Here is a 25,879-nt window from a genome sequence, read left to right as displayed (position 1 = left end):
TCTGGTAAGTAGGAATATGGTTTCATGGTTAAGGGCACTGCATTTCAAATCAAGGACACCAAGGTTTGAATCCTAACTCTGTAACTTAACAGTTATATGACCTGGTACAAATTATTGAACTCCTCTGAGCATAGGTTTCCTCTTCTGTCAGCTGGAGATAATAGTACCCATCTCACAGGACTGTAAGGAGGAGTGAAAGAATGCATGCAAAGCCCTCAGCACAGGGCCAGCACACGGTACAGTTATATACATAGTAATTGTGACAGTTTCACAGCAGAGGAAATACTACCCTAGGGAGGTTAGCTAATTTATCTAAGGTAGGTATCATCCCTATTTTATGTAAAAGGACATCGAGGCTGAGTCAAGCATGTTGTCCAATGTTATATAGCGAATAAGCAGCAGAATGTGAACTACAACCCAGGTCTCCTGACACCTCAGCCAGGTCTCCTAACATTTCACCAGAAACCTCTGGAAAACTGGAATAAATGTCCCCCAGCCCATTTACAATTGCCCCCCTGGTGGTGGAATCCAAGCCCAGCTTCCCTTTTGCTGAATCCTGCTTTCTAGAAATAGGCTGCCAGTGAAAGATGTGTGCAAGTGTATATAGAAATGCATACGTATATGTGATAGAGTGGGAAAATATCCCAGGGAGCCATGATTACCAGAGTACTCCAAGAATGCAGTATTTTGGTTAATGGATTTTTCTCAGAATATTAACCTCTTGGTTTCAGGCCTTATTGAAAGTCATTATAAAATGCATTGCAAACATTCACTCTCTGATGCTAGAAGGAGCTGTCTAGTGAGCATAATTAAATTCTCTTTAAGTGACAGAGGATCTTGGCAGGATGTCCATTTATTACCAGAATGATCAGTTGTGCTGTTCAGGACTCTAATAACAACCCATATGTCTGTCTGGGTCTTTTACACCCATTATAACATTTAGTCATTGCAACAGCCCTGTATGTGTACATGTGTGTTGGGAGTAAAGGACAGGATGGGAAGATGATTATCCCCATGTTGTTACTGAGGAGGCTAGGATTTGGAGAGCATGAATGTCCTGTTAGGCATCTGCTATGGTTTGAATATGCTCCTCAAAAGTTCCTGTGTTAGAAACTTGGTCCCCAGTGTAACAGTGCTGGGAGATGGGGCCTTTGGAAGGTGATTGGGTAATGGGGGTCCACCCTTATGAATGGATTTATGTCATTATTGTGGGAGTAGGTTAGTTATTGCTGAAGTGGCTTTGTTAAAAATATAAGCTCTCTCTCGCATGTGTTCTCTTCTCCTTCCACCTGTCCACCCTAGCATGACCCTCACTAGATACCAGCACCATGCTCTTGGACTTTCCAGCCTCCAGAACTGTGAGCCAAATCAACTTCTTTATAAATTATCCAGCCTGTGGTATTCGGTTATAGCAACAGAAAAAAAGACCAGGAGAAGATCATGTATCTTGAAAGTAACAGAGGTAGAACTGAAATGACATTTGCTGAGACATAATATAGTAAAGCAGAAAAAAACATAGATTTTTGAGTAAGACATACTTGAGTTTAAATCCTGATTTTGCCACTTACTGATGGTATTGACCGTGAATAAATTAATCTCTCAGGTCCTAAGATTCCTCATCTGTAAAATGGGTCAAATAATATTTCCCTTGCTGGGGGTAATTTTAAGGATTCTAAATAATGTATATAAAGCAACCAGCATTGTGCCTGGTCAGAGTAGGTCCTCAGCACATGGAAGCTATTATTATTCTGTCTCCTGGTCCTGTGCTCTTTCCAGTCTACCAAGATGTCTACTACTGTAGATATAGAAGGTACAAGGGATTGGCCTTACCTGTCTTCAGCCCATCAAACGCTAGAAGTCTTTTCATTAGCCTCAAGGGTGGGGTTGGGGGGGTTGTTTTATCCCTTTCTAATAACAGAAGCTGGAGGCAGCTTTTATTCTATAGGTAAAACTTAAATAATTTTATATCAATACCAGAGCTACTGCAAAGCAATAAAGTAAGTATCACGTATGACTCTTGTTGATAGTAAGTGCCCAGAGTCAGGAAATGCTTTTTGGATTTTAAAAATATGCATAGAATTTGACTAGGAGAATAAGAGATACTTCATGTAGGATCAAAGGTGTGGAGGTAAGACAATGTAAGATTTGCTCAGCTTGGCTAGAACAAAAATTGTCATTGGTAGGGGAGCATGCATGATAAGGATGGAAAAATAGACTCGTATATAGAGCTTCACATGTGCATGTAAACACACACATGTTACTCACATCTCCTATGCTTGTACATTGCTAACCTAAAATACTTAGAATTGATTGGAAGCATTGGGTGAATAGATATTATTTCATCTCTCTATGATTTGCAGAAAAGCAATGTGGTCAGAAGAAAGAGAGCTAGAGTGGGGGTTGGGAGACCCAGATGTTGCTCTTGGTACCACCCCATTCGACTGTATAATCTGGACAAGACATGGAACCTCTTTGGGCCTTATCTCCTCATTTATAAAAACATCTGTGCCACTTTTGGAAAATCCTTTGGAGCTATTTTCAAGAGCCTTGAAGATGTCCATTCACTTTCATTTATTAATTCATATCCTAGCATTCTTCTCTAAGGAAAGATCTTAAATATGGAAAAAAACTTTATGGTTAAAGATGTTCATCATAGTCTTTTTATAATTTAGTAAAATTAGGAGCTACCTAATTTTACTAACATTTGGTAATGGATAAAAGATGACCTATCTGCTTCACTAATTTGTAGTGTTTATTAAGTAAGAATTGCAGCATTGGTCATGTAAAAATGAAAACAAAAACGCACATATGAAAAATATACTGGGAAATATACTTTCCAGTGTAGGAAGCATTGTTGATGTTATCCACACCCTTCATGATCCAGACCCAGATGTTCACACCAGCTGTCTTTGTGCCACCACTATTTACTGTATATGGTGACCTCACTATGGTGACCTTAGGACATTTTCCTAACAAATACCTTTCATCCCTGTATGCTTTTGTATGTCTGGTTCATTCCTCCTGAAATGCCCTTTACTCCCTTGTCTAGCCATGAATATCTGCTCTTCTTCTAGTCCAGCTCTGCAAATTTCCCTGACTTCCTAGGTGGAATCAGTTGCTCCTTCATCCTTCTTTCTATAAAATTTGTAACTTGGCTCTAACACATATGTCCTCTGTTACAGTCTTCTTGTTTGTTTCCGTCTCTGCACATAGACTGGGCCTTCCTTAGGGTCAGAATTGTGTTATCAACAAATCCCTAGGATTCAGCAAAGGGCCTGGCATTTAATAATCACTCAATGTATGATTGAATTTTTACTTTTTTATTTTGATTTTTTGCTTTTCCATGTTTTCTGCATATTTTATAATGACTATGCATTGTGCTTATAATGGAAGAAAAATAGTAGTAATTCATTTACTCATTTACTTTAACAAGGTGACTGGCTTAGTTCAGAGGTTCTCAAACTTGGCAGTTCATCAGAATCACCTGGAGAGCTTATTAAATTGCAGATACCCTGGCCCCTAGACAGACTTCTTGAGTCCCAGTCTCCTGGGTAAGGACCTGGAATCAGTATTATTAACAGGCTACCAGTTATTGGGATGCTCAGCCGTGTCTGAGAACCTTTGACCTCAGTAGTGCTAAAGCCCTTTCAGCTTAAAATCTTCCTAATTCTTTGATTGGCCTTCTGTCCCTTGCTCCCCCTGCTATGAGAGGCTTTAGCTGGAGGGCATGTGGAGCAACAGGCCATACAATGGAGAATACCTGTACTAGCTTCATTATTGGGCTCCTCTTCTGTGCCAAAGACTGCTTTGTAAATAGCATTTTAAAATATCTATACAATCATACTTTAAGGTCAGTTTTATTTTCTCCATTTTACAGATGAGAAAACTGAGGCAAAGAGAAGTTGTGACTTTCCCAAGGTCAAATAAGAAAGCATTGGATGCTGTGTTTCAATTCAGTTCTGTCAGACTTCAAAACTGGATCTAGAATTTCCCTCACTGCCCCTCCCTGTCCCCCTTCCCCCCAAATAAAGGAACCCCAGCAGGGTCACATACAGCCCTGCTGAGTGCAGACACGTTCTGCCGTCTGCTCAGGCATGTGGAATTAGCATCCTTGGGCAGCAATGCACCACATAAGCAGAGGCTTGCAGCTCACCAAATGTGCTCTGGTGCCCACCCACCTGCTTACAGGGTGCAGTGAAGCAGTGGAATTCAATTTGCGGCAGTGACCTAAGAAGAGCTATTTTTAGTAAGAAAGTAGGTCAGGGGCTGCAGCGGTGCTGCCTGATAAAGGAACAGCCTCCCCTGTCACCAGGAGGCTTGCTCACTTCTCGCACAGCCAGTGTGGAGGTGAGGCGCAGATCTGACATCCTCACATGACTGCAGTTGTAATCATTACTGTGGAGCCACTAGGGGGTAATACACACACACATCTAAGACACAGAGGCTCTTGTCTGGGTTTGCTTAAGGTCTTGGCCCTAGTCTTCCTCAGGAGATTAGAATCCCTTCAGGAAACACCTCTAACATGGTAGGAGGCTCATCTATTATATACCTGCTACATGTCAGCCACCATTCTGGGTTTGATATGCATTCTCTCATTTAATCTTTGCAGTATCTCTGCAAGGTAAGTATTATTATCCCGGTTTTGCTGATGTGGAAATGGAGTTGCAGAGAAATTAAGAGATATACCCAAGATCACACTGTTCATGTGTCATGGAGCCATATTTTGAATCCTGTGAGAGACTTCAATGCTGATGATTGGATGACCAGACCATCAAACCATGCTGGAGGTGATTTTTTAATTACCATTCTGCCTCTGCCCCTTTTTGTTCAATACTTCAGAGAAAAAAAAATACAAAGATGGTGTTCTCCATCTGAACTTATCTGAATCAGGACAGGAAAGACCCAGGACACAGACCCTTTCCCCAGAGAGGAGAGAATACATCTCTACATACTGCTGCCCAATCATCAAGCCCAGTAGTTGCCAAAAACAAACCAACCACCTGATTTCCCTGGGCCTGGAGTGTTTCAGAATCCTCTGCCCCACTTGTTCTGCCGTGTATTAACTGCAGAGCTGTGGCAAATTGCAAGGCACTCATTGGCGATACACAGGTGGACATGAGCTTGTTAACAGAATGCAGTAATTGACATACCGTGATTCATTATGCACAGCACGAAGGACTCTAGTAGAAGCCCACTTTATGGCCAAGCGCTGCTGGCACCACCAACCTTGAGAATTTGTTCCTGGCTCTGTTCTGGCTCCCCAGCTGGAGAGCACCATCCCTTTAGGGGCCAGAAGCAGTCTGTGGCTTCAGTCTTATCTGCCCCTACCTCCAGGCAAGGAGTAAGGATACTTCCCTGGTCCCAGGCTGCATGACGTTGGAGGGAGATTATTTGTTCATTCATTCACTCAACAAGCATTTAAAAAAATCTGGCCAGTAATGCAGTGGAGAACAAGACAGATAGTTCCTGCCCTTCCAGAACTTAATCACCTGGTGACTGTCAGAACTGCAAATTTCTAAGCACCCAATTCCCAGTTCTATAGACCTGGAAGTGGGCCCTCTCTGGACCTTAGTTTCTTTATCATCAAATGAGTAGAAAAGAGAGAATTGTTTGGTCAATCTCTTTTAGCTCTAAGATTTCAGACTCTGTGGTTATGGATTATAAACATGAGTCACAGTATCAATCTTAGTCATTTGTATCCAATGCCAAAGGAAAAAAAATGAAAATCTCAAATTTCAGAATCTGGATGGGAAACATGGACACAAGCTAATTCAATTTCTTCACTTACAAATGGGAAAAATGAGGCTAAAAGAAGGGTGTGTCTTGCCTAGTATATCAGTGAACAGAGCCAGGATGGAGAGGCCAGTCAGCTGAGCCCAAGTCTTGAGACACCCCATTCCTACTGAGGCTGCCTCTTCACTCAGCACTGCTGCTGTGCCCCTGTTTGGAACCCTTTCTGCACTTGGCTTTTCTAACAGTGAGCTCTACTGAGTCTTCTACTTACGCCCCTAACCACTGCTTCTGTGTTTCCTTATCAGCCCCAGGGCCGATGGCCTGAGAGTAGAAGAAGGAGTAGGCTTTGATAGCTGAGCCCCCAAAGGTAAATCAAATTTAACTTTGTTATGCTAAGGCTATAAAAAAAATGGACATGAAGAAGTTGAAGCAGAGCATGTAGAGTTTGCTGACAGAGTTCTCGAACAAGCAGTTACAGAGGCAAACCACAGTGAAACAACAGAAGAAGGGAACCTGGTGGAGATGGCTGCTGAGAAGTTGCTCCATGAACTCAGAGGACCTATAGAAGGGCCTACCTACACTCATTGTCTTAGAGCAGCCTTGCTAACCCACGGGCAGCGAGCTGCATGTGGCCCAGGACAGCTTTGAATGCAGCCCAACACAAATTTGTAAACTTTCTTAAAACAGGGTTTTTTGTTCTGTTTTTTGTTTGTTTGTTTGTTTGTTTGTTTTTAAGCTCATTAGCCGCTGTTAGTGTACTTTTTGTGTGGCCCAATTCTTCTTCCAGTGTGGCCCAGGGACGCCAAAAGATTGGACACCTCTGGCGTAGAGCCTCTCTATACCTCTGGCCCATGTCTGTCTTCTACATGTAGCCAATGAAAGGAATCTAAAGCTGGAAGGGCAGGGGACCTTTCTGATGCTCTTGTGAGGCAAAGGGATTGAGATCACTGCAGAGAAGCTGGCAACAGGAGGCCCATCATTTTTTCAGTGGGCAGGACATCTCCATTCTGGGTGGAGGAAGACGCAAGGCTTTGGCAAATACTAAAATGCTTGTTTGTCTATTGCTCTTTCTTTATGTCCATCACAGTCTGGGAACCAGTACCTTGAAGCACTATCCTTGATTAATTTATAATTTTCTGCCCTATACTGACTGCCTAGGAAAGAGGTGGTCAGAGGTATGAGAGGGTGAAAATACTGTTCTTGATTATGAAAACTTATATCTGTTCTGTGTATCCATGGATAATTTTAGTCTTCTAAATTGATTTGTTATTTTCCAAGCTTTATTTTTATAAAAAGTCATTTTTCAGTAAACATATAACATTGTCAAGAACTACCTAATCCATGTACATAAAATGTCATGTGAATGTATAAATATATATATAATGTATAAAAATAAAATTATTCTAATTTTTAAAAAATGACTAAAGGTCATTTGACTGTGAATTGGATACCTGAGTCTGAAGTATTGATTCCTGTGTGTCCTTGAGCTAGTCACTTGCCCTTTCTGCCCCTCTGTTCTCATATCTATAAAGTGAAAGGTCTGGATCAGTGGTTTTAGTCACCTGGCCTATTCTATCAAATCACTTGGGATAATTATTAAACATATACATTCCTGGGCCCACTTCCAGATCAATAGATTTGGGAATTGGGTGCTTAGAAATTTTTAGTTCTGATAGTCCTCCAGGTAATTAATTCCAGGTGATGTAGCCAGGTTTTGAGTAGTTGTCTTCCTTGAACCCCTCTGGTTCTGATGTTTTAGGATCCTTTGCCTTCTTTCTCTCTTGCTCAGTTTCCCATTGTTCTCTTTTCCTTTTTTCCCTAGAGTGCTCCTCTCACTAGACTGTGAACCTCTGAGGAGGAGGGGCTGTATCTTACCCATCTCTTTATCCCCGTCCTCCAGTGCAATGTCTGGAGGTAGTGCTCAGTGAACAGTGGGTGCAATGAAGGGAAGGAGGGAATGAATGGGCTCTCATGGCTTTATACCACCTATACACATCCAAGTAATGTCCTTAATGTTTCCTGCATCCTCAGTCATTATAGATTTCTTCAGAACAGTAAGTGGAAAGACCACAGACTTTGGGATCTAAGAAAACTGGATTTGAATCTCAACTCTTTCTCTTACTGTGTAGTGATTTCTCCTAAGTCATTTAATCTCTTTAAACTACAGTTTCCTTGATTGTAAAATAAGGAGAATGGCACCTGTTGCTTGAGATTGTTGTTAGGATTGACTTACTACATGAAAATATGGAAGCAGAGTGCTTGACATATAGTAGGAACTCAAGTATCTCAGCTTCTTTTCTTCCTTTACATGCCCAGTGGTGAGTGACAGTAAAAGGAGGGAGGAAGACTCAGAAGAATAGATCAACCCCAAGCCAGGCCGCAGAGGATGACAATATAGTTCATTGTCATCTCCTGGCTTCCTGCGACACTGAGGTTCTCACTGAGGCCCAGGCATCTTGATGGATCCCCACTTGCTCAACCCTGGGCATATCAGAATTCAGACTTAGAATCTCCTGACTTTAAGTGTGGCCTGTTCTCTCTGTTTCTGTGAGCTACAGGAGATAGAGAAGTAACAAAAGAAATTCAAGGAACTATTATAGGTTGGGGATCCTTATGCAGGCTTGATGTCTGGGCTTGCTGTGAGAAACTCAAGTTCCTTTCAAATGGTTGGTTCTCAGGGCTAAAAATCTGTGCATTGGTTTCGTTAGCATATCAACTCCTCTCTTCACACACTCTGTGTTGGAACTGCCACAGCATGCTGCTTTTCATAAAAGTCTCTCTTTCAAACCAAGTCCAGCTGTTTCAGTCCTAGAAGGCAGCCAGATTAGTTCTCTTCTGGGCAAAATGGTGAGTGCTTATCACTCCCCACAATGCCTCCAGCACCACAGAAATAACAGCCACCCTTTACTGAGTGCCTACTGTGCTTGAGTCCTTTGACATCACTATGAGTGGTTATTATTAGCTCATTTTACAGGGCAGTAGGTTATGATTAAGACTGTAGACTTTCAAGTTTGACCAAGGTTCAAATCCTGGCCCCACCATATTTTAGCAAATCCTCTCTGAGTTTCTGTTTCTTATTAGCAAAAAAGGGCTAGTAATGTATACCTCATAGTACTGAAAGGATTAACTGAATACCGCATGCATGGTCTTGGTACCACGCCTAATGCATGGTAAGTAAATCCTCAATAAATGTAACTGTGGTAATGATGGCAATGCTGTGGTGTCTTCATCTATAGAAGGTGGTTCACTGTAGTGGATACCAGAGAGATAAGGAGAGGTGGCAAAAATATCAACAGTTTCTGTTAGTCTAAGCCAGACTCAAGAGAACCTCAGAAATACTATTAGAAAGGGACCTGTTATGATTGCTTGGAATAAACTCAGTGAATAGCTGCGGTGTATTATTCATTCAGCAGATTTTTATTGACTATCTACTATGTTTCAGGCCTTATGCTAAAAGCTGGAGATACTATGATGATAAAACAGACATGATCCCTCACCCTCAAGGAGCTTAAGTCTTATGGAAGGACTCAGACACTGTTAAAAAAAAAAAAAATTGCACCAGTCATGTAAAATTACAGACTAGGATAAATGCTACGAAAGAAAGGGACAAGGTACTATGAGAATGTATGATAGGGGTCCTCACTTACTTCACATGATCAAGGATAGCTTTGCTGAGGAATTGACATCTGAGCTGAGATCTGAAGGATCACTAGGAGTTATAATTAGATGAAAGGAGTGGGTAGGGTGGAGAGAAAGCTTTCTAGGCATATGGACAAATATGGCCCCCATGGTGAGAGGCAGCTTAGTGCTTTCAAAGAAGTGAGAAGGTCAATATGATTTGAGTACAGAGAAAAGGCTGGAGGGGGAGATTAGGTTCTTGCAGGCCATGTGAAGAGTTTCTTTTCTTTTTATTCTAAGCTCATAGTAATCATAGAAGGATTTGAAGCAGAGGTGGTTATGTGTATGTTACTCATGGGGAGGGCATTATGCTCAATTTGACATTTGCAAGAGATCTTTCCAACAATGGCCTTGAGAATGGATGGAGGGTGCAAAAGTGGATGTGGCAAAACCAGTTAAGGAGCTTTTGCAATGGTCCCAGTAAGAAATCATGCTGGATAGAGTGAGAGAAGTAACAGTGGAGATAAGAAGGACAATATGGTTTGAGATATTTAGCAGGTAACATTAGCAGGACTTGATGATGGATTGAATGTAGCTGTGAGGAAAAGAAAGATGTGAAGCATAAGCCCCAGGTTTCTGGGTGCATAAGTGGGAATGGCCCTGCCATTCGCTAAGCTAAAAATAAACAGTAGAAGGTGAACAGGTTTGGAGAGGAAGATCTGATCTGAATTTGAACACACTGCACTAGAGGTGCCTTTTAGACATCTGGGTATGGATATTCCATGCCCATGGCCACCAAGGGTAGGCCACAATGGCCTTAGGATGCCCCGAGAAATCTGACCCAGATCCGGCCTCTCTGGGGGTCAGCCTTGTTTGGTAGCTGGCCTGAGGACTCATGGTTTGCTTCCCACCCTTGTGGTTCTATTTCCTTACCAGAGTATCCTGAAAAGGGAGAATTCAGCCTAAGAAGGAACAGGAACAGTCTGGGGAGAGACTCTGCTGCTTTAGGGGAAACAATTTAGATATTGATGCATGTTGTTTGAGATGTTTTTCCAAATCTGTGATTGAGATATTTGTGTTTGACATGTGTGCTTTTATTTATTAAAATATTTGCTATTAATATATATCTACTATATGGTAGACACAATGTCAAGTCAGAAAGGACCCGTGGTACTTCAGAAGCGACAGCCCCAGAACCCATCTGGCTTTGCTGTTCTTGTGATTTTAGAGAATACTAAATCTCTAGGATGCTGAGCTGCTGACTTTTCATCAAGGGAACCTGTCCTTGAGTTCAGGGGGGTTGGCTTGTCAGGGGCTTCTTCTGCAGCTGCAACTCTTCAATCTGTCTTTGGGGGCCTCTCTTCTGCAGTCTCCCTGGACAGTAACTACATCAGTTCTCCACTTTGAACAGGGCTCAGCTGGGCACTCTGAGCCACCCCACCTTACCACTGCTATGTGTTCTGGTTTGTTGCCTGAAAGCAACTCTTTGTGTCCAGGTTAGCAGGTGAGGGTGAGAGAAGTGTCAGAGGAGGTTTCGTGTCCTTCTGTAGAACAGCAGAGGAGAGCTGGACTGGCGGGCAGGAAGGGGGGTGGTGGGCAGAGGTGTGACTCATCCAGCCCTGGCACCATGTGATAGGATCTGTGAATACCCATGTGAAATAGATACATGCTTTAAGAACATTTGCCTTGTGAAAATCTAAACTCACAAGCCACATGAATTTGGAACCGCGATTACCATCACAAAAGGGAGCTGGTATCCTTTAAAATATCCTGTAGTGTATCTAAAATACAGTGCAGTGAGTGATGAAATATTTATGCCAGTTTAGGCACTCAGGGGAAGCTGGCATTCTCTATGTCAGTGGAACAAAGAACTTCTTATAACTGGAGCAGATGGTGAGCCCCTGTCAGGGCAGATGTTCCTGCAGAGGCCAGACGACCACATGTCAGGTGGGACAGAGGGACTGCTTCCCATGGCGGACTGAGAATCGCAGCTTTAAGATTCTCTGATTCTTGGCTTTGCTTTCTGTCTTGAAAAGTAAGTCTGCCTTAGGCAAATCTGCCAAGGACAGATGTGTCCTTGAAGTCAGAAGGACCTAGGCTAAATCTCAGCTCCACCTCTTCTAGCTATGTAAATTAGGCAGGTGGCTCTCTGAACCTCCTTCTTCTAGTCTATAAAATTAGGTTTATAATACCTTGCAGAGTTTTGTGTGTGAGGGTCAAATGAGTTAAGTCCAGGAGCCAACACCTCAGGATGTGAGGCGGGGAGAAGGCTTCGGAGCCTCTGATCAGCTGGCAGCCCTGTGGCATGTGCGTGTGGATGGTGTGCACATGGCTTGAGTTTGCATGCTCTGCACAGGCAGAACATTCATTGCTCCACAGAACACAAATTCAGGGCGTGTGTCAGCTCACTGGCAGCCTGGGGTAGGCTGGGACACGCTGTCCTGTTTCTGCCTGAGGACTGACACCGGCTCAGCAAACAGCCCACCCATCTGAAGTTTCCCAAAAGAACTCAGTCTTCGTTACAGAGAGATCCTTTCAGGTGCTGAGAGTGGCATGTTTCTTGCAATATGACCCCTGGAAGAATTCTGACTGTGTCCCTTTCCCATGCCAACTCTTTACTAAAGCCGATTTTATGAGGAATTATTTTTCTAATGTGTTGGATAAAATCCTAAAGCGTGTCTCTGATGGTGTCTTAGGAGGTTCACAATGTTTTTATTTTCATGGGGAGCATTAAGAGGATACAGACTAGGCTTTTGTTGGGGCAAGCATAGTCATTGTAAACTAGAGGCTGCTTGCTGCCTGCAAAATCCTTGACACCCAAGGCAAAATTCTGGCTTCATATGTCACCATCTAGCATACCTGAATCACTCCAACTTGAAGACATTTGTCCCTGTTCAGGGTATCCATCATAGTCATCACGGTTCCATCTGTGTACACAATAAAGCTCTGTATTTACCAGTTATTTTCTGCCTAGCCTCCCTGTGGGCTCTGTAGGGCAGGGTTCTTGGCCCTTTTATTCAGATTAAGAGAACATGGCTCTGCAAGGTGCAATAGTTTGTCTGAGGTCACCCAACTAATTATTGGCAGGGCTGTTTTTCAAATCCTGGTCTTCTAAGGGGCAGCCTGACATAATATAAACACCATCCAGCATTTACATCCCACCAATGGCACTCATGAGCTGTATGACCTTGTGCAAGCTAGTTATTATAAGTAGTTATTGATATTAATAATTAGAGTAGAATTTACAAAGCACCTGGCATGGTAGTAGGTGCTCTACACTGTATCTCATTTTCATTCTCACACTAGACCTGTGAGAGGGGTTTTATTATTATCGGTTTTACAGATAAGCATCCTGAAATTCAGAGTGCTAAAGTAGCTTTCCCTGTCTGAGCCCCAGTTTCTCTATAAAATAAGAATATTAATATCTCCCTGGGAGGGTGATGATAAGGGCTGAATGAGATAATGTGTGTAAACTGCCCAGCACAGAGCCTGGAATAGAGGAGGTGCTCAGTCAATACTTGTTTCCTTTCCCTAGTTCCTCCTCTGACTTCTAATCTAGTGGTCTTTCTACTGCACCCCACTAAATACATTTGGAAGCTAAGGTCATGCTTAAGTCCTCTCCATAGCTCTCTCTATCACACTCTTCCCTACTGCCCAGAGGCCACTTCAAGTGTCTCTGTCAGATACCGCCTGTTTAGCTTTATGCCAGTTCAGGAAACATCATCCTTCCCTGGCATGCTGCACCCCTGACATTTGCCCCAGGGCTGTGTTCTGGACCGCTAAAGCCTACCCTGGCCTCTCTAGCCACAGGGCTTTCTTCTTTCCTAGCTTTCTCTAAGGCAAAAACAGGTTGCTTCCCTTACTTTCACATTTTACCTGGACTCTTTCGTGTTGTTATGTTGTGCTTCATGAGAGGCCACATATGGCACCCAGGTCTTCTGACTTCTAGTGTTGTGCATGCCCTGAAGGTTACTATCTTCGTCTATTTGGTGTTTGTATCAAGGAATACCTAAGACTGGGTAATTTATAAAGAAAAGAGGTTTATTGGCCAGGCGCGGTGGCTCACGCCTGTAATCCCAGCACTTTGGGAGGCCGAGGCGGGTGAATCACAAGGTCACGAGTTCGAGACCAGCCTGACCAACATAGTGAACCCCCCCCCCGTCTCTATTAAAAATACAAAAATTAGCCGGGCGTGGTGGCAGCACACACCTGTGATCCCAGATACTCAGGAGGCTGAGGCAGGAGAACCGCTTGAACCCGGGAAGCAGACGTTGCTGTGAGCCAAGACAGTGCCGTACTGTACTCCAGCTTGGGCGACAGAGCAAGACTCTGTCTCAAAAAAAAAAAAAAAGAAAGAGGTTTACTTGGCTTATAGTTCTGCAGGCTGTATAAGAAGCATGGTGCCGGCTTCTGCTTGGTTTATGGTGAGGGCCTCAGGCTGCTTCCACTCATGACAGAAGACAAAGGGGAGCCAACATATGCAGAGATCACATGGTGAGACAGGAAGCAAGAGAGAGGGGAGGTGCCAGGCTCTTTTTAACAAGTAGCTCTCCCAGGAACTAATAGAGTGACAACTCACTCCCCACAGAGGGCATCCAACTATTCGTTAGGGATCTGTCCCCCTTTACCCAAACATCGCACTTCAGGCCTGTACCTCCAATATTAGGATCAAATTTCAACATGAGGTTTAGGGGAACTCATTCATTTGGCTTTCAATAAATATTCATTTATTTATCACTTACTCAGCCAGACCCTGTGTTAGACAAAATAGTAAGTGCTGTAGTACTCAATTAGTATAGATCAAATTAATAGCTAGTTTCAGCTCCTAAACTTGGGGATGGGGGTGTGGGGTGTGGTAAGGAAGAAGAGAAGGGTATTACCTGGCAGTGGGTAGACTTCAGAGGTAATAGACCTGACTGCCAGGATGTACCTCCATAAATTTGAGGGACTAATAGATAGAGGCTAGTTCTTATACCTCTAAAAGATAGCTTGGAGAAGTGAAAAGGGGAGCTATTTCTGAATGATTCATTCATTCAGCAGTCTTTTAGCAAGTACTTTATCTGTGGCTGGTGTTCTGCTGGTGGTGAATAAGATAGGGCTCTTTTCTTTTGGACTCCCCTTCTCTCTGGAGAGGTAAACTTGTAGATAGGTGAATCTCAGTGAGTGGTATAATGGCAAAGAAGAGTCCAGGGAAGGTGGGAACTTCGAAGGACGGGACTTACTTTTCATAGGGGAAGTAAGGGAAAGTTTCATAGAGAAACTGCACCTCAGAAGGGGATTAGGCAAGAGAGCATTCCAGAAAAGGGAATAACACTTGAAAAGGCCCAGAATCCTTAAGGAAAGGAGTATATTCAAGAAATAGAAAACAAGACAGTGTGTTTAGGAGATATGCACTGATGTGTTACATTATTGATTGTACCATGAAGGTCTTTGTGTGGCATGTTGAGGGTACTGGACTTAATCCTTTAGGCATCAGGAACCAATAGAGGTCTTAAAGCTATAGTCTAGTTGATGGAAAGAAAATAGCTGTTCTATTGAATACTAACCAATCAAATCCCCATTTTCTACTGAGTCTGGATGCAGCCTCAGAAATATTCTCATGAAGGAGGCATGAAAGTATGAGGCTTTCAAGTAAGCCCAGTCCAGTAGACCTTGAGTGGATGCCCTTGGCCCATATACCTGTAGTGATCCAGTAAATGCAAGGCCTTCTTGCCCAGTGGACATTGGTCCTTTTCTCCAGGAAGCTCTTCTGAACAGAAAGTCTAGCTCTTTTGAAGAGGATAAAATGTGCTGGGCTAAGGAATCAGGAAGTAGCTATTAGTCTGTAACCTCACTGGTGGCTGTGATTGTCTTTGCCAGCTCTGTATCCCTAGAATCCAGCACAAAACTTGGCACATGGTATGTGCTCAGTGATGTTTGCTGAATAAATAACAAGGAAAAGAAACTAATCAACTCTCTACCTAGCCAGTCAACCATCCAACCTGGGTTCTAATTCCAGCTCTTAAATTTTCATTCTCTCAGCTATACAACCACCTGGTTGTTCTCTAAGGCCTTTCACACCCTAGGATTGTAGGATGATGAATAGTTCAGAGCAAGCCCAGTTATCATTTATAATTCTAATATGCCTCAAATTTAATCAGAATAAAATATCAAAACCAGCACTACTTTACAACATTTCAGATATGCCATCTAAAAACAGAACCTGCGTCTGTCTCAGAGTTGTGAAGAAAATGTATTAAGTTATATTAAACAGCAAGATTGTCCTTTTTGTAGGAAAAAAATAAATTAAATCTTGTCTTCCTGACTGGGGATTTTAATTGGGATTTGAGTCAATTTGATCCAAATTTGAGCATCCATCCAGAGAACATTTATTGACATCTGCTATGAGCAAGGTTTTGTGCTAGGCATGAGGGAGATAGGAAAATGAATAAGATACAGGTCCTTCCAGGCAGGAATTGATGGTGTAGTTAGGGAGATAAAACATATACATGCTTGACTCTGACCCAGATGGACAGAGAATAAGCAGAGACAGTCCAGATCCAGGGGTAGGAGTGTCGGAGGAGGAAATCCCTTCCAGGTACACCATATATGTAGGAAGTCTGCCTCTTACCACAACCCTAGGGCTCAGAATTTAGATGGAGCTATTGTGGCTATGAGGATGTGCTCTGTGGATTGTGCTCTGTGCCATGCAACTGCCTGGAGCTTACAGTCATCCTCAGCCATCAAGTTGAGCACCTCAGCCCAAACTGGTATTGGCAACGAAAATCATCTTAGGCCTTAATGAACAGTGTGCACATACTACACTGCCAAGCTTGGTAGCATCTTTTTGTGGCTTGTATCCTTGGAGTTGATTTCCAGAAAAAGTTGTTCACTGTAACAGGAATTTGTATTTCTGGTTTTATAAGACTGGAAACTATTAATAATATTTGTCCAATGTGTGCTCTTCTCCGCCTTGGCTGCCACTGAAATTCAGGACCTAGCTAAAATGGGATCATCCACTTTCCAACATTTATCCAACAATTATTTGTCAAGTGATTCTCTGTGCAAGGCCCTGTGCTAAGTGGGTAGGAGACACACATAGGCTATGCTCTCAAGGAGCTGACAAAAGATGTGTGAACCAGGCCGAGGGGAACTGAAATACCAGCTGAGAGAAGTACTAGAGGGATCAGAGCAGAAAAAGTTTGATTTTAGCCTATGGGCACAAAGAGAAAAACGTAAAAGAGATCCACGTGATTTGGACCTCAAAAAGGTAGGAATCGTACACATTGAAATAGGTGTAGTAGAATTTCTAAAATAAAATAATGACCAAAGTATTGAGGAAGCAAAAAACTTCAGGCTTGTTTAGGAAAGTAGGAATACTTCAGTTTGGCTGAGGGGAACAGGCTTAGAAAAGGTTAGGATCAGATCATCACAGAGGGCCTCCTCCTCAGATGTTCCAGGGTAAAGCATTTATGTATTTAATTCTATGGGCAAAAAGATGCCTGCTTAAAAACTTAATAAGTTTAATAAGTTTTTAAGCAGGTGTGAGTTGGAAAAATCCTAGAGTTGGAAAGGATTTTGGATATAACCTAGTTCAGCCTCCATCTGTATTAGTCCGTTTTCATGCTGCTGATAAAGATATACCCGAGACTGAGCAATTTACGCAAGAAGGAGGTTTAGTTGGACTTAACAGTTTCATGTGACTGAGGAAGCCTCACAATCATGATGGAAGGCAAGGAGGAGCACCTCACATCTTACGTGGGTGGTAGACAGGCAAAAAAATGAGAGAGCTTGTGCAGGGGAACACCTCTTTTTAAAACCATCAGGTCTTATGGGACTTATTCACTATCATGAGAACAGCATGGGAAAGACTTGCCCCCATGATTCAATTACCTCCCACCAGGTCCTTGTCACAACACGTGGGAATTCAAGATGAGATTTGGATGGGGACACGGAGCTAAACCATATCATTTCACCCTGGCCCCTCCCAAATCTCATGTGTCCTCACATTTCAAAACCAATCATGCCTTCCCAACAGTCCCCCAAAGTCTTAACTCATTTTAGCATTAACTCAGAAGTCCACAGTCCAAAGTCTCATCCGAGACCAGGCAAGTCCCTTCTGCCTATGAGTCTGTAAAATCTAAAGCAAATTAGTTACTTCCTGGATACCATGGGGTTACAGGCATTGGGTAAATACGTCATTCCAAATGGGAGAAATTGGCCAAAACAAAGGGCTACAGGCCCCATGCAAGTCCAAAATCCAGCGGGGCAGTCAAATCTTAAAGCTCCAAAATGATCTCCTTTGACACTGTGTCTCACATCCAGGTCACTTGATGCAAGAGGTAGGTTCCCATAGTCCTGAGCAGCTCCACCCCTGTGGCTTTGCAGGGTACTGCCTCCCTCTTGGTTATTTTCCCGGGCTGGGGTTGAGTGTCTGCAGCTTTTCCAAGCACACAGTGCAAGCTGTCATTGGATCCACCATTCTGGGTTCTGGAGGATGGTGGCCGTCTTCTCACAGCTCCACTAGGCAGTGCCCCACTAGGGACTCTGTGTGGGGGATCCCACCCCACATTTTCCTTCTGCACTGCTCTAGCAGAGGTTCTCTATGAGGAACCCACCCCTACAGCAAACTTCTGCCTGGGCATCCAGGCTTTTCTATACACTTCTGAAATCTAGACGAAGGTTCCCAAACCCCAGTTCTTGACTTCTGTGCACTTGCAAGCTCAACACCATGTGGAAGCTGCCAAGGTTTGAGGTTCGCACCCTCTGAAGCCATGGCCCAAGCTCTACGTTGGCCCCTTTCAGCCAGTGCTGACATAGAGCACCAAGTCCCTAGGCTGCACACAGCACAGGGACCCTGCTCCCAGCCCACAAAATAATATTTTCCTCCTAGACCTTCTGGCCTATGATGGAAGGGGCTGCTCTGACATGCGCTGGAGACATTTTTCCCCCTTGTCTTGGGGATTAACATTTGGCTCCTCGTTACTTATGCAAATTTCTGCAGCTGGCTTGAATTTCTCCTCAGAAAATGAGATTTTCTTTTGTAGTGCATTGTCAGGCTGGAAATTGTCAGGTATTTTCCAAACTTTTATGCTCGGCTTCCCTTATAAAGCTGAATGATTTTAACAACACCCAAGTCACCTCTTGAATGTTTGCTGCTTAGAAATTTCTTCCGCCAGATACCCTAAATCATCTCTTTCCAAAGTTTCACAAATCTCTAGGGCAGGGACAAAATACCACCAATCTCTTTGTTAAAACATAACAAGAGTCACTTTTGCTCCAGTTCCCAACAAATTCTTCATCTCCATCTGGGACCACCTCAGCCTGGATTTCATGTCCATATCATTATCAGCATTTTGATCATAGCCATCCAACAAGTCTCCAAGAAGTCTCTAGGGAGTTCCAAACTTTCCCCACATTTTCCTGTCTTCTTCTGAGCCCTCCAAACTGTTCCAACCTCTCTCTGCCTGATACCCAGTTCCAAAGTCACTTCCACTTTTTCGGGTATCTTCAGCAGCAGCCCACTCTACTGGTACCAATTTACTGTATTAGTCCGTTTTCACACTGCTAATAAACACATACCTGAAACTGAGCAGTTTACCAAAGAAAGAGGTTAAATTGGACTTACAGTTCCATGTGTCTGGGGAGGCCTCACAATCATGGCAGAAGGCAAGGATGAGCAACTCACATGTTATGTGCATGGTAGCAGGCAAAAAATGAGAGAGCTTGTGCAGGGGAATGCCTCTTTTTAAAACCATCAGATCTCATGAGACTTATTGACTATCATGACAACAGCACGAGAATGATTTGCCCCCATGATTCAGTTACCTCCCACCAGGTCCCTCTCACAACATATGGGAATTCAAGATGAGAGTTAGATGGGGACACAGCCAAACCATATCACCATCTCACACATAATGACAGAATCCCAAAAAGGGAAGTTACTAACCCAAGGTCAGACAACTAGTTAATGATGGTGCTGGAGCTGGGGCCAGAACCAGATCTTCTAGCTTCAGATATAGTGGACTTTTTACACTCTATGATGAAATCTATGCTCCGGGAAGATTAATGAGGCTTTCTAGGGGAGGTAGTTTGAAGGAGAGGCAAGAGTCAGGGAGAGCCTTGAGATGTTTTTACAGTTCAGATGAAAGGTAATGCACAAGGTCTTTAATTAGGGCTTTGGAAGTGGGCTGATGAAGAAGGGGCTGATGGGAGAGAACATAGAGGTCCAGTCAGCAGGACTTGGATGTGGAAGACAGACAAGAGGGAAACTTACCCTGTCTTCAGTTATTGTTCTTTACTGAATTGTCCATTTGGTAGGCTATCTCAAAGTGGAAAAGAAAGGGTATAGAGCCAAGATAAATACATCAAACACTTCCAGTATTTCCCCAAATGAGCCTCTTTGCAATTGTTGTTGTTGTTCCTCTTCCCTAGAAGGCCTAATTCTTTTCCAGAACCTGGCCTTCCAGCTCTTAAGTCCTCAGAAATGGGATCCATTTGCCAGCTACTATTCTGGCTTCATGATTTTACTCATGGGCTCTTGGAACTGCCATCATTGTCTGAGTGTGTCCCTGGTTTTGGCTTTGCCACCAGGCCCCATGAAAGTGCCATACATGTGACTTGCCTCCCATCCTGTGACTCTAGGTTTTAAACCAAAGCCCTGAGACAACCTGCAACCCGTGCTGACCTCCAGAATAGGCCGGGCACCCAGCCTGAAGGAGAGCGCTGGACTGGACTTTAATTGTGTAGGGGTCTTGCCCCAGGTCTGTAGACCACTTGCGTCAGAATCACCTGGGGAATATTAAAATGTGGGTTTCTGGGCTCCATCTCTTCCTGCTGAATCAGAATCTCTGGAGGTAGGTGACAGGAACTTGTATTTTTGACAAGTGCACCAAGTGATTTTTATTTACCTAAAGTTTGATTCTGCCTTAGATAGTTTTTTTTCCTGGACCTCAGTTTCCTTGTTTTAAAATAGGAAAATTATATATTCAGTTTACCGTGAAAATAGAAAAGTACTTTGGGAAGATGCTAAAAGTTTATACATATTTACTTATCACATATTATTAAGCTTACAGTCTTGAGATAAAGAAAATTTGAAATATTTCTTAGACTGAAATACACTGAAAACCGGTAAATGGTCTGAGTACTCACACTTAGAAAATGTATGCTTACTAAGTGATGCGGTTTGAATGTTTGTCCCCTCCAAAATTCATGTTAAAACTTGGGTCATTATAACAGCATTAAGAGGTGGGACCTGTAAGAGGTGTTTAGGTCTGCCCTTATGAATGGACTAATGCTGTTATGGAGGGAGTGGGTTCATCCTGACTTACTCTTGCATGTACATGTGCTCTCTCTCTCTCTCTCTCTCTCTCAATCAATCTCTCTCTCTCTCCCTCTCTCTCCCCCCCCATCTCTCTCCCTCTCTTCCCCTCTCTCTCCCTCTCTCTTCCTCTCTCTCACTCTCTTGCCATCTACCATGTTACGATGCATCAGGAAGGCCCTCACCAGATGCTGGCACTTTGATATTAGACATCTCAGCCTCCAGAACTATAAACCAATAAATGTCTATTATTTATAAATTATCCAGTCTGTGCTATTCTGTTATAGCAGCACAAAATGTACTAAGACACCAAGTGAGTGAATATATGAATGAATAGCTCCAGGAAAGGCAAACCCTGAAGAAAGATCATTAACTTTTTCTTCAACATCCCCTAGTTCATGCATTCAATCAGCATTATTCCCTGAGTGCCTAATATGTGCCAGGGCACTATGCCAGGCTGAGAATATAAATAGGATGTGGTCCTTGACCTTAAGGGATTGGAGATCAATGTGAGCGTTCAATACAGTGTGATAAGCACTGGCCCCAGGATGGGTAGAGAGGTGGGTATTAGTGCTTTGGCAACCAGAGCAGAAATCACCTCTATCTGAGCCTGTCAGGAAAGGTGTCACCAAGGAGTTGGCCTTGGAGTATAGGATTGTTCCAAGAAGGAGGAAAGCCCTTTTTACAGTCCTTGTCACTGGCTTCCTTCTTCCATTCCATTAAATTCTGTCATCAATTTCCTCTCCTTCTCCAACAAACTAATCTCAGGAACTCAATGTTTATGTGTTTTTTGTTTTTTTTTTTCTTTTTCAACCTACCCAAATCTGCTTTTATACTCAAAACCAACACTTAGGTTTAGTCATAAACACTTGGTCTTAAAACAATGCTTTTTTGAGGATCAGGGTAGTTTACATTGTTACACCTAAAAGTTTTCATCTGAAATAGTTTTAAGCTCTATTAGGGATTTTGTTTGTAGGTTTACTTTTTCACAGCTGATAGGAGGAGTGTTGCAGTTTGTTGGTTAGTAGTTGTTGGATTTTTTTTGGGTGGTGTGGGGAGAGGATTGGTGACAACTGGTTTACCCCAGCTCCTGTTATTTTACTAGATAAATAATCACTATTTTGCTTACCCATAAAGAATCAAGGGTTAATTCATGGTCTTCTTTGTGTTTTAAGGTAAAACGATAATGGTTAATGAATCAGACTTTTAAGTGGCATAGCCCTTTACAACTTACAACATGTCTTGACTGTTCATGTTCTTCTTTTCTGGTCAAAAGGTGGTCCACAAACCAGAGGCAGGGAGGGAGACGCTAATTAGAAATGGAGAACCTCAGGTACTACCTAAGACCTGCTGAATCGGAATCTGCACTTTAGCTGTATTCCCTGGTAATTTTTATGCACAATAAAGTTTGCAAGAGACTATAAAGTTAGTGGTTTGTCCGATTTATTGATTAGGACATTGAAGTCTGGAGAGATTAGGGAACTTACCCAAGGTCATGTAACAAGTAGCAGAGCTAGGCTTCAAGCCCTGGTCTATTATCTGATTCCAGTTCAGCACTTTATCACTGTCCTACTAGGTTTCTTTGTGCCATATTAACTGGAAAACACTTCCTCTGTGATTGATTCATGGTTGTGAAGAAGGAAGAAAGTAACAATTTTTCAAAGTATAAATGTATCTTCTTGGGAGTTGCAAGGGACTAGAAGAGTTAACGGGGAGCTCACAGGCTGAACCCTGACTTTATGCCAGACACTTGGACAATTATACACAGGAAGCTTTGTTCCCATTTTACGGATGGTAAGAACCCTCAGTATTTTACTGACCTCGATGAGCCTGTAGGGACTCTCGGGGAAGCAGGGGTTGAATGTGGTATTTAAAGCTCAGGCACTAGGACTTTCTGGGTTGGAGGTGAAGGAATCAGATGTTGGACATTTCTTTTCATCCTTAAAATAAGATTCTCTTCTGGTATGAGGCTTTGACTAATCAGGTTGGGTGGCTGCCCACTTCTTCTGGAGTCAGGAACTTAGGCTTTGGCCACTAGGAACTCCTCTTGATTTATGAACAACTCTGTCTTGTAGAGTAAAAGCGGTTTTCCCAAAGAGGAAAAAATAGCTTAAAAGAAGGCCTTGAAGAATCAAGATGACAAAATGTATTATTTATAAGGACCTAAAATAAGTGCCAGATCCTCCACTTGAAGTGAGCAGGCGACAGCCGTGCGCTGTGTGGAGTAGAGCCCAGCTGACTCCAGCTGGATCCACACGGCAGGGCTGGTCAGCCACAGCTCTGCTCACTATTCCAAGGCTCTTCTCGGAAAGACTCCTGCTGCCGGTGCAGGCCATCTGTGGAGCTCATATGAATGTGTCCCGGCTTACAAGCTTAAAGAGAAAATTCTTGAAGGAAGCTGGAGGAAATGCAGTGAGAATCTGTGGATTGGTAGAAAGAGGCCACAAACACACTCTCATACCTGTAACACACACGCATGTAAGATTACATCAACTTCCCGACTTACTCACTCAAGGATACAGACACGTTTTGAGAGTGAGGAGTCCAGGCAGCACACAGTAGATACGGGGTATCTCAACTCCGCCTTCACTAGCCCCTAGCTCCCTAGTGGAACTTGCAGCTGCAGGTAACACCATCCATGCAGAATAGAGTTCTGTTGCATCCAGGAATCAGCCCCTTCTTGCTGCATCACAGGCCTTTTTCACTCAAGGCTTGTCTCATCATTCTCTTGAAGAACTTAGTGCTGCTATGTTTTCCTTTAAGAGAATGTTCACAAACATTTCTTATACAAAAAGCTCTTCCACTTTTTGAAGCAAACGAATGGTCAGCAAGTCTACATCTTTATCCAGTGGGGAAAAATACAGATTCAGTGTCTAGGAGTCTCTGATCAATAGCCAGCATTACAGAAAACCCATTTCCTTGCCACTCATCCTTTCACTCTGGCCTAATACCTTTGTTATCTGGAAGTTTGTGATACTGAGTTAGACCTGAGGATCATTTCCCAAATCTGTTTTTCTGGAGGGCAAGATTCAGTGATGCGGCGAGAGGTAACTGAAGAGTAGGAGGTGATGCCGAGGGATTTCTGAGGGCACCCAAGGCAAGTAGGAGATTGTGCTGCAGCTCCAGAACTGTTACAAGTCTTACCAACAGAACAATAGGCTAGGATTTGAACATACACTGCAGATTTCAGAGCCTTCTCACCGAACTCTAATTCTTCCTGTGTCATTGTCTTTCTCTTCCTCTTCAAAATTTCTCTTCTGGGATATGGTGACTACACTGTGGGGAGAAATGCTTTTAGTCGCTCTTTCTGTATTTGGAGCTTACTTTGTGTTCTCTGTTGGCTGATGGCTCCCTCCCCAGCCATAGGAGCTGATTATGATCCAGCGGCCCTGATGCAGTCCCCTGGCAGCATCAACCTGGTTTTGCCTCTGGTTCTGATCTCAAGGACCCTCCAGTTTCCTCTTATCATAATGGTTGCCCCTAGAGGGCAGGATTCAATAGGCTGAGAGGTTTACCTACATGCCCTGGCAGTACAGGGAGCCTTCAAGAAGATGGATATCTGACCTTTCTACCCCCTACATCCCAATTCAGAATAATAAAATCTCAGGCTTGAGATAAATTTTCGGCATGTTAAAATCCAGGCATCTATTTAATATTTGAACGAGAGGCGGCGTGGTATAGAAGAAAGAACACTGGCTGAATTCAAATCCCATCTTCACCACTTTCTAGCTGTGTGATCCTGGGCTGGTCACCTGATCCTTATAAGCAAGGAATGCCTTGCAGGGCCCTGCTGGAGAATAAAGATAATCTAGGTAAAGTCCTGACATATATGATATGCTTCATAAGTAGTAAGTACCATTATCCTGTAAACCAGAGCTTTCAAACTTTTTCCTTCAGAACACTTAAATTCTTTCACATATTCTTTATCGTATATGATGTTTAGATTCCTGACAGCCCTGGTTACTTTATTTGTTATTATTATTACTATTGTTATTTTTATTGTAAAATATATATGACATAAATTTATTATTTTAACCATTTTAAGCATGCAGTCTAGCGGCATTAAATACATTCACATTGTTGTGAAACCATTATTACCATCCATCTCCAGAACATTTTTATTTTCCCATACTGAAATGTTGTACCTATTAAACAGTAACTCCCACTCCCCATCCGTGCAGCCTGGGCACTCTATTTTGAATAGCATGCTCCAAATTCCTCAGTGTCTTTCTTCCCATTGCAAATGGAGGTTAAAAAGAGCCTCTTGGAAGGGTTGGAGTTCTTCAAACTCCCACTGGGGAGCCCGAGAATTAAAAGTCTATACCAGTTGCGGCAAACTTTTGGGATTGCAGATGGTTACAAAATTAGTGTCAATATAGCTGCTTTGCATGGAGTGGATCTGGCAAAGAGGCTTCTAAGCACTGATACATTCCTTTCAGAAATATCAAAGGATATGGCTTGGCATAGCTTTGGGGAGAAACCAACAGTTTTCGAATTCTTGAATAGCATCTACCTTATGGTGAAGATTAAATGATATAATTCATGTCAAGTGTATAATACAGTGCTTGGCACAGATCAGGCCCTTATACGTAGGCTTTTGTTACCATAATTGCACTATGGCGAAGATTACATATATGTTTTGGTAGTTAATTCCCATGATAGGTAGATACCATTTTCATCGTATCTGAGGAAACTGAGTCTCTGGGCTGCTAAAGCCCCCAAAATTACAGAGGTAGTAAGTTATAGAGTAGCAGACCTGGGATTCAAACCCATACTCTTTCTCTTATAAGATGCTGCCTGTTGTGATACAGCAAGAAAGGAACCCTGTGAGTGAGGTGTACTGACTTCATCTTGGTGTTTCATCTTTCTGTATACCCTGGCCCTTTTCTAGGGTCATACCATCTTGCTGTTTCTTATTCTTAAAATCATACACCTAATGTCCAAGCTTCAGAGCTTTCTGTATTTACCAGTCCCCATTCTCTCTGTGAGTGAAGTGATCTCTCACAGTCTACCATAAGCTCTAAAGTAGGAAACCAAAAGCATGTGTGCAAACCATGGAACTCTCTGGCTTTATTCAATGAGTATCTAAGAGCTAATGAACTGCACATAGAATTTAGAGGAACGTTGACTAGGATTTGACCAGAAAATGGTACTTTCCAGGACATTCAAGGCACCCACAAACACTAGGTAGAGTTTGTTCAGAAAAGAAAATGCTTACATTTGACTTCT

General features: G+C 42.8%; 2 protein-coding genes across 19 annotated transcripts in view; one reads left to right on the top strand and one right to left on the bottom strand.

The window, feature by feature from the left end:
- Nucleotides 1-25,879, bottom strand: part of KCNC1 (potassium voltage-gated channel subfamily C member 1) — a 127,639-nt gene that overhangs the window by 11,140 nt on the left and 90,620 nt on the right. The gene's annotated exons all lie outside the window — the stretch shown is intronic.
- Nucleotides 1-25,879, top strand: part of SERGEF (secretion regulating guanine nucleotide exchange factor) — a 225,110-nt gene that overhangs the window by 161,728 nt on the left and 37,503 nt on the right. For 2 of the 18 annotated variants that reach the window (XM_014346744.4, XM_055094215.2), the window contains exon 11: nt 4,610-7,188. The exons of 14 other annotated variants lie outside the window; for them this stretch is intronic. In XM_014346744.4, coding sequence (XP_014202230.4) covers nt 4,610-4,677 — 68 coding nt within the window. In that variant the 3' untranslated portion in view covers nt 4,678-7,188. Of the gene's footprint in view, nt 1-4,609; nt 7,189-25,879 lie in introns of those variants that run through there. 2 more of the 18 variants (XR_004665020.3, XR_001338602.4) reach the window with 2 other exon arrangements.

The sequence above is a fragment of the Pan paniscus genome, chromosome 9, assembly GCF_029289425.2.
Source record: "Pan paniscus chromosome 9, NHGRI_mPanPan1-v2.0_pri, whole genome shotgun sequence".
NCBI classification, from domain to species: domain Eukaryota; kingdom Metazoa; phylum Chordata; class Mammalia; order Primates; family Hominidae; genus Pan; species Pan paniscus.
This window is presented reverse-complemented; position numbering and strand designations above follow the sequence as displayed.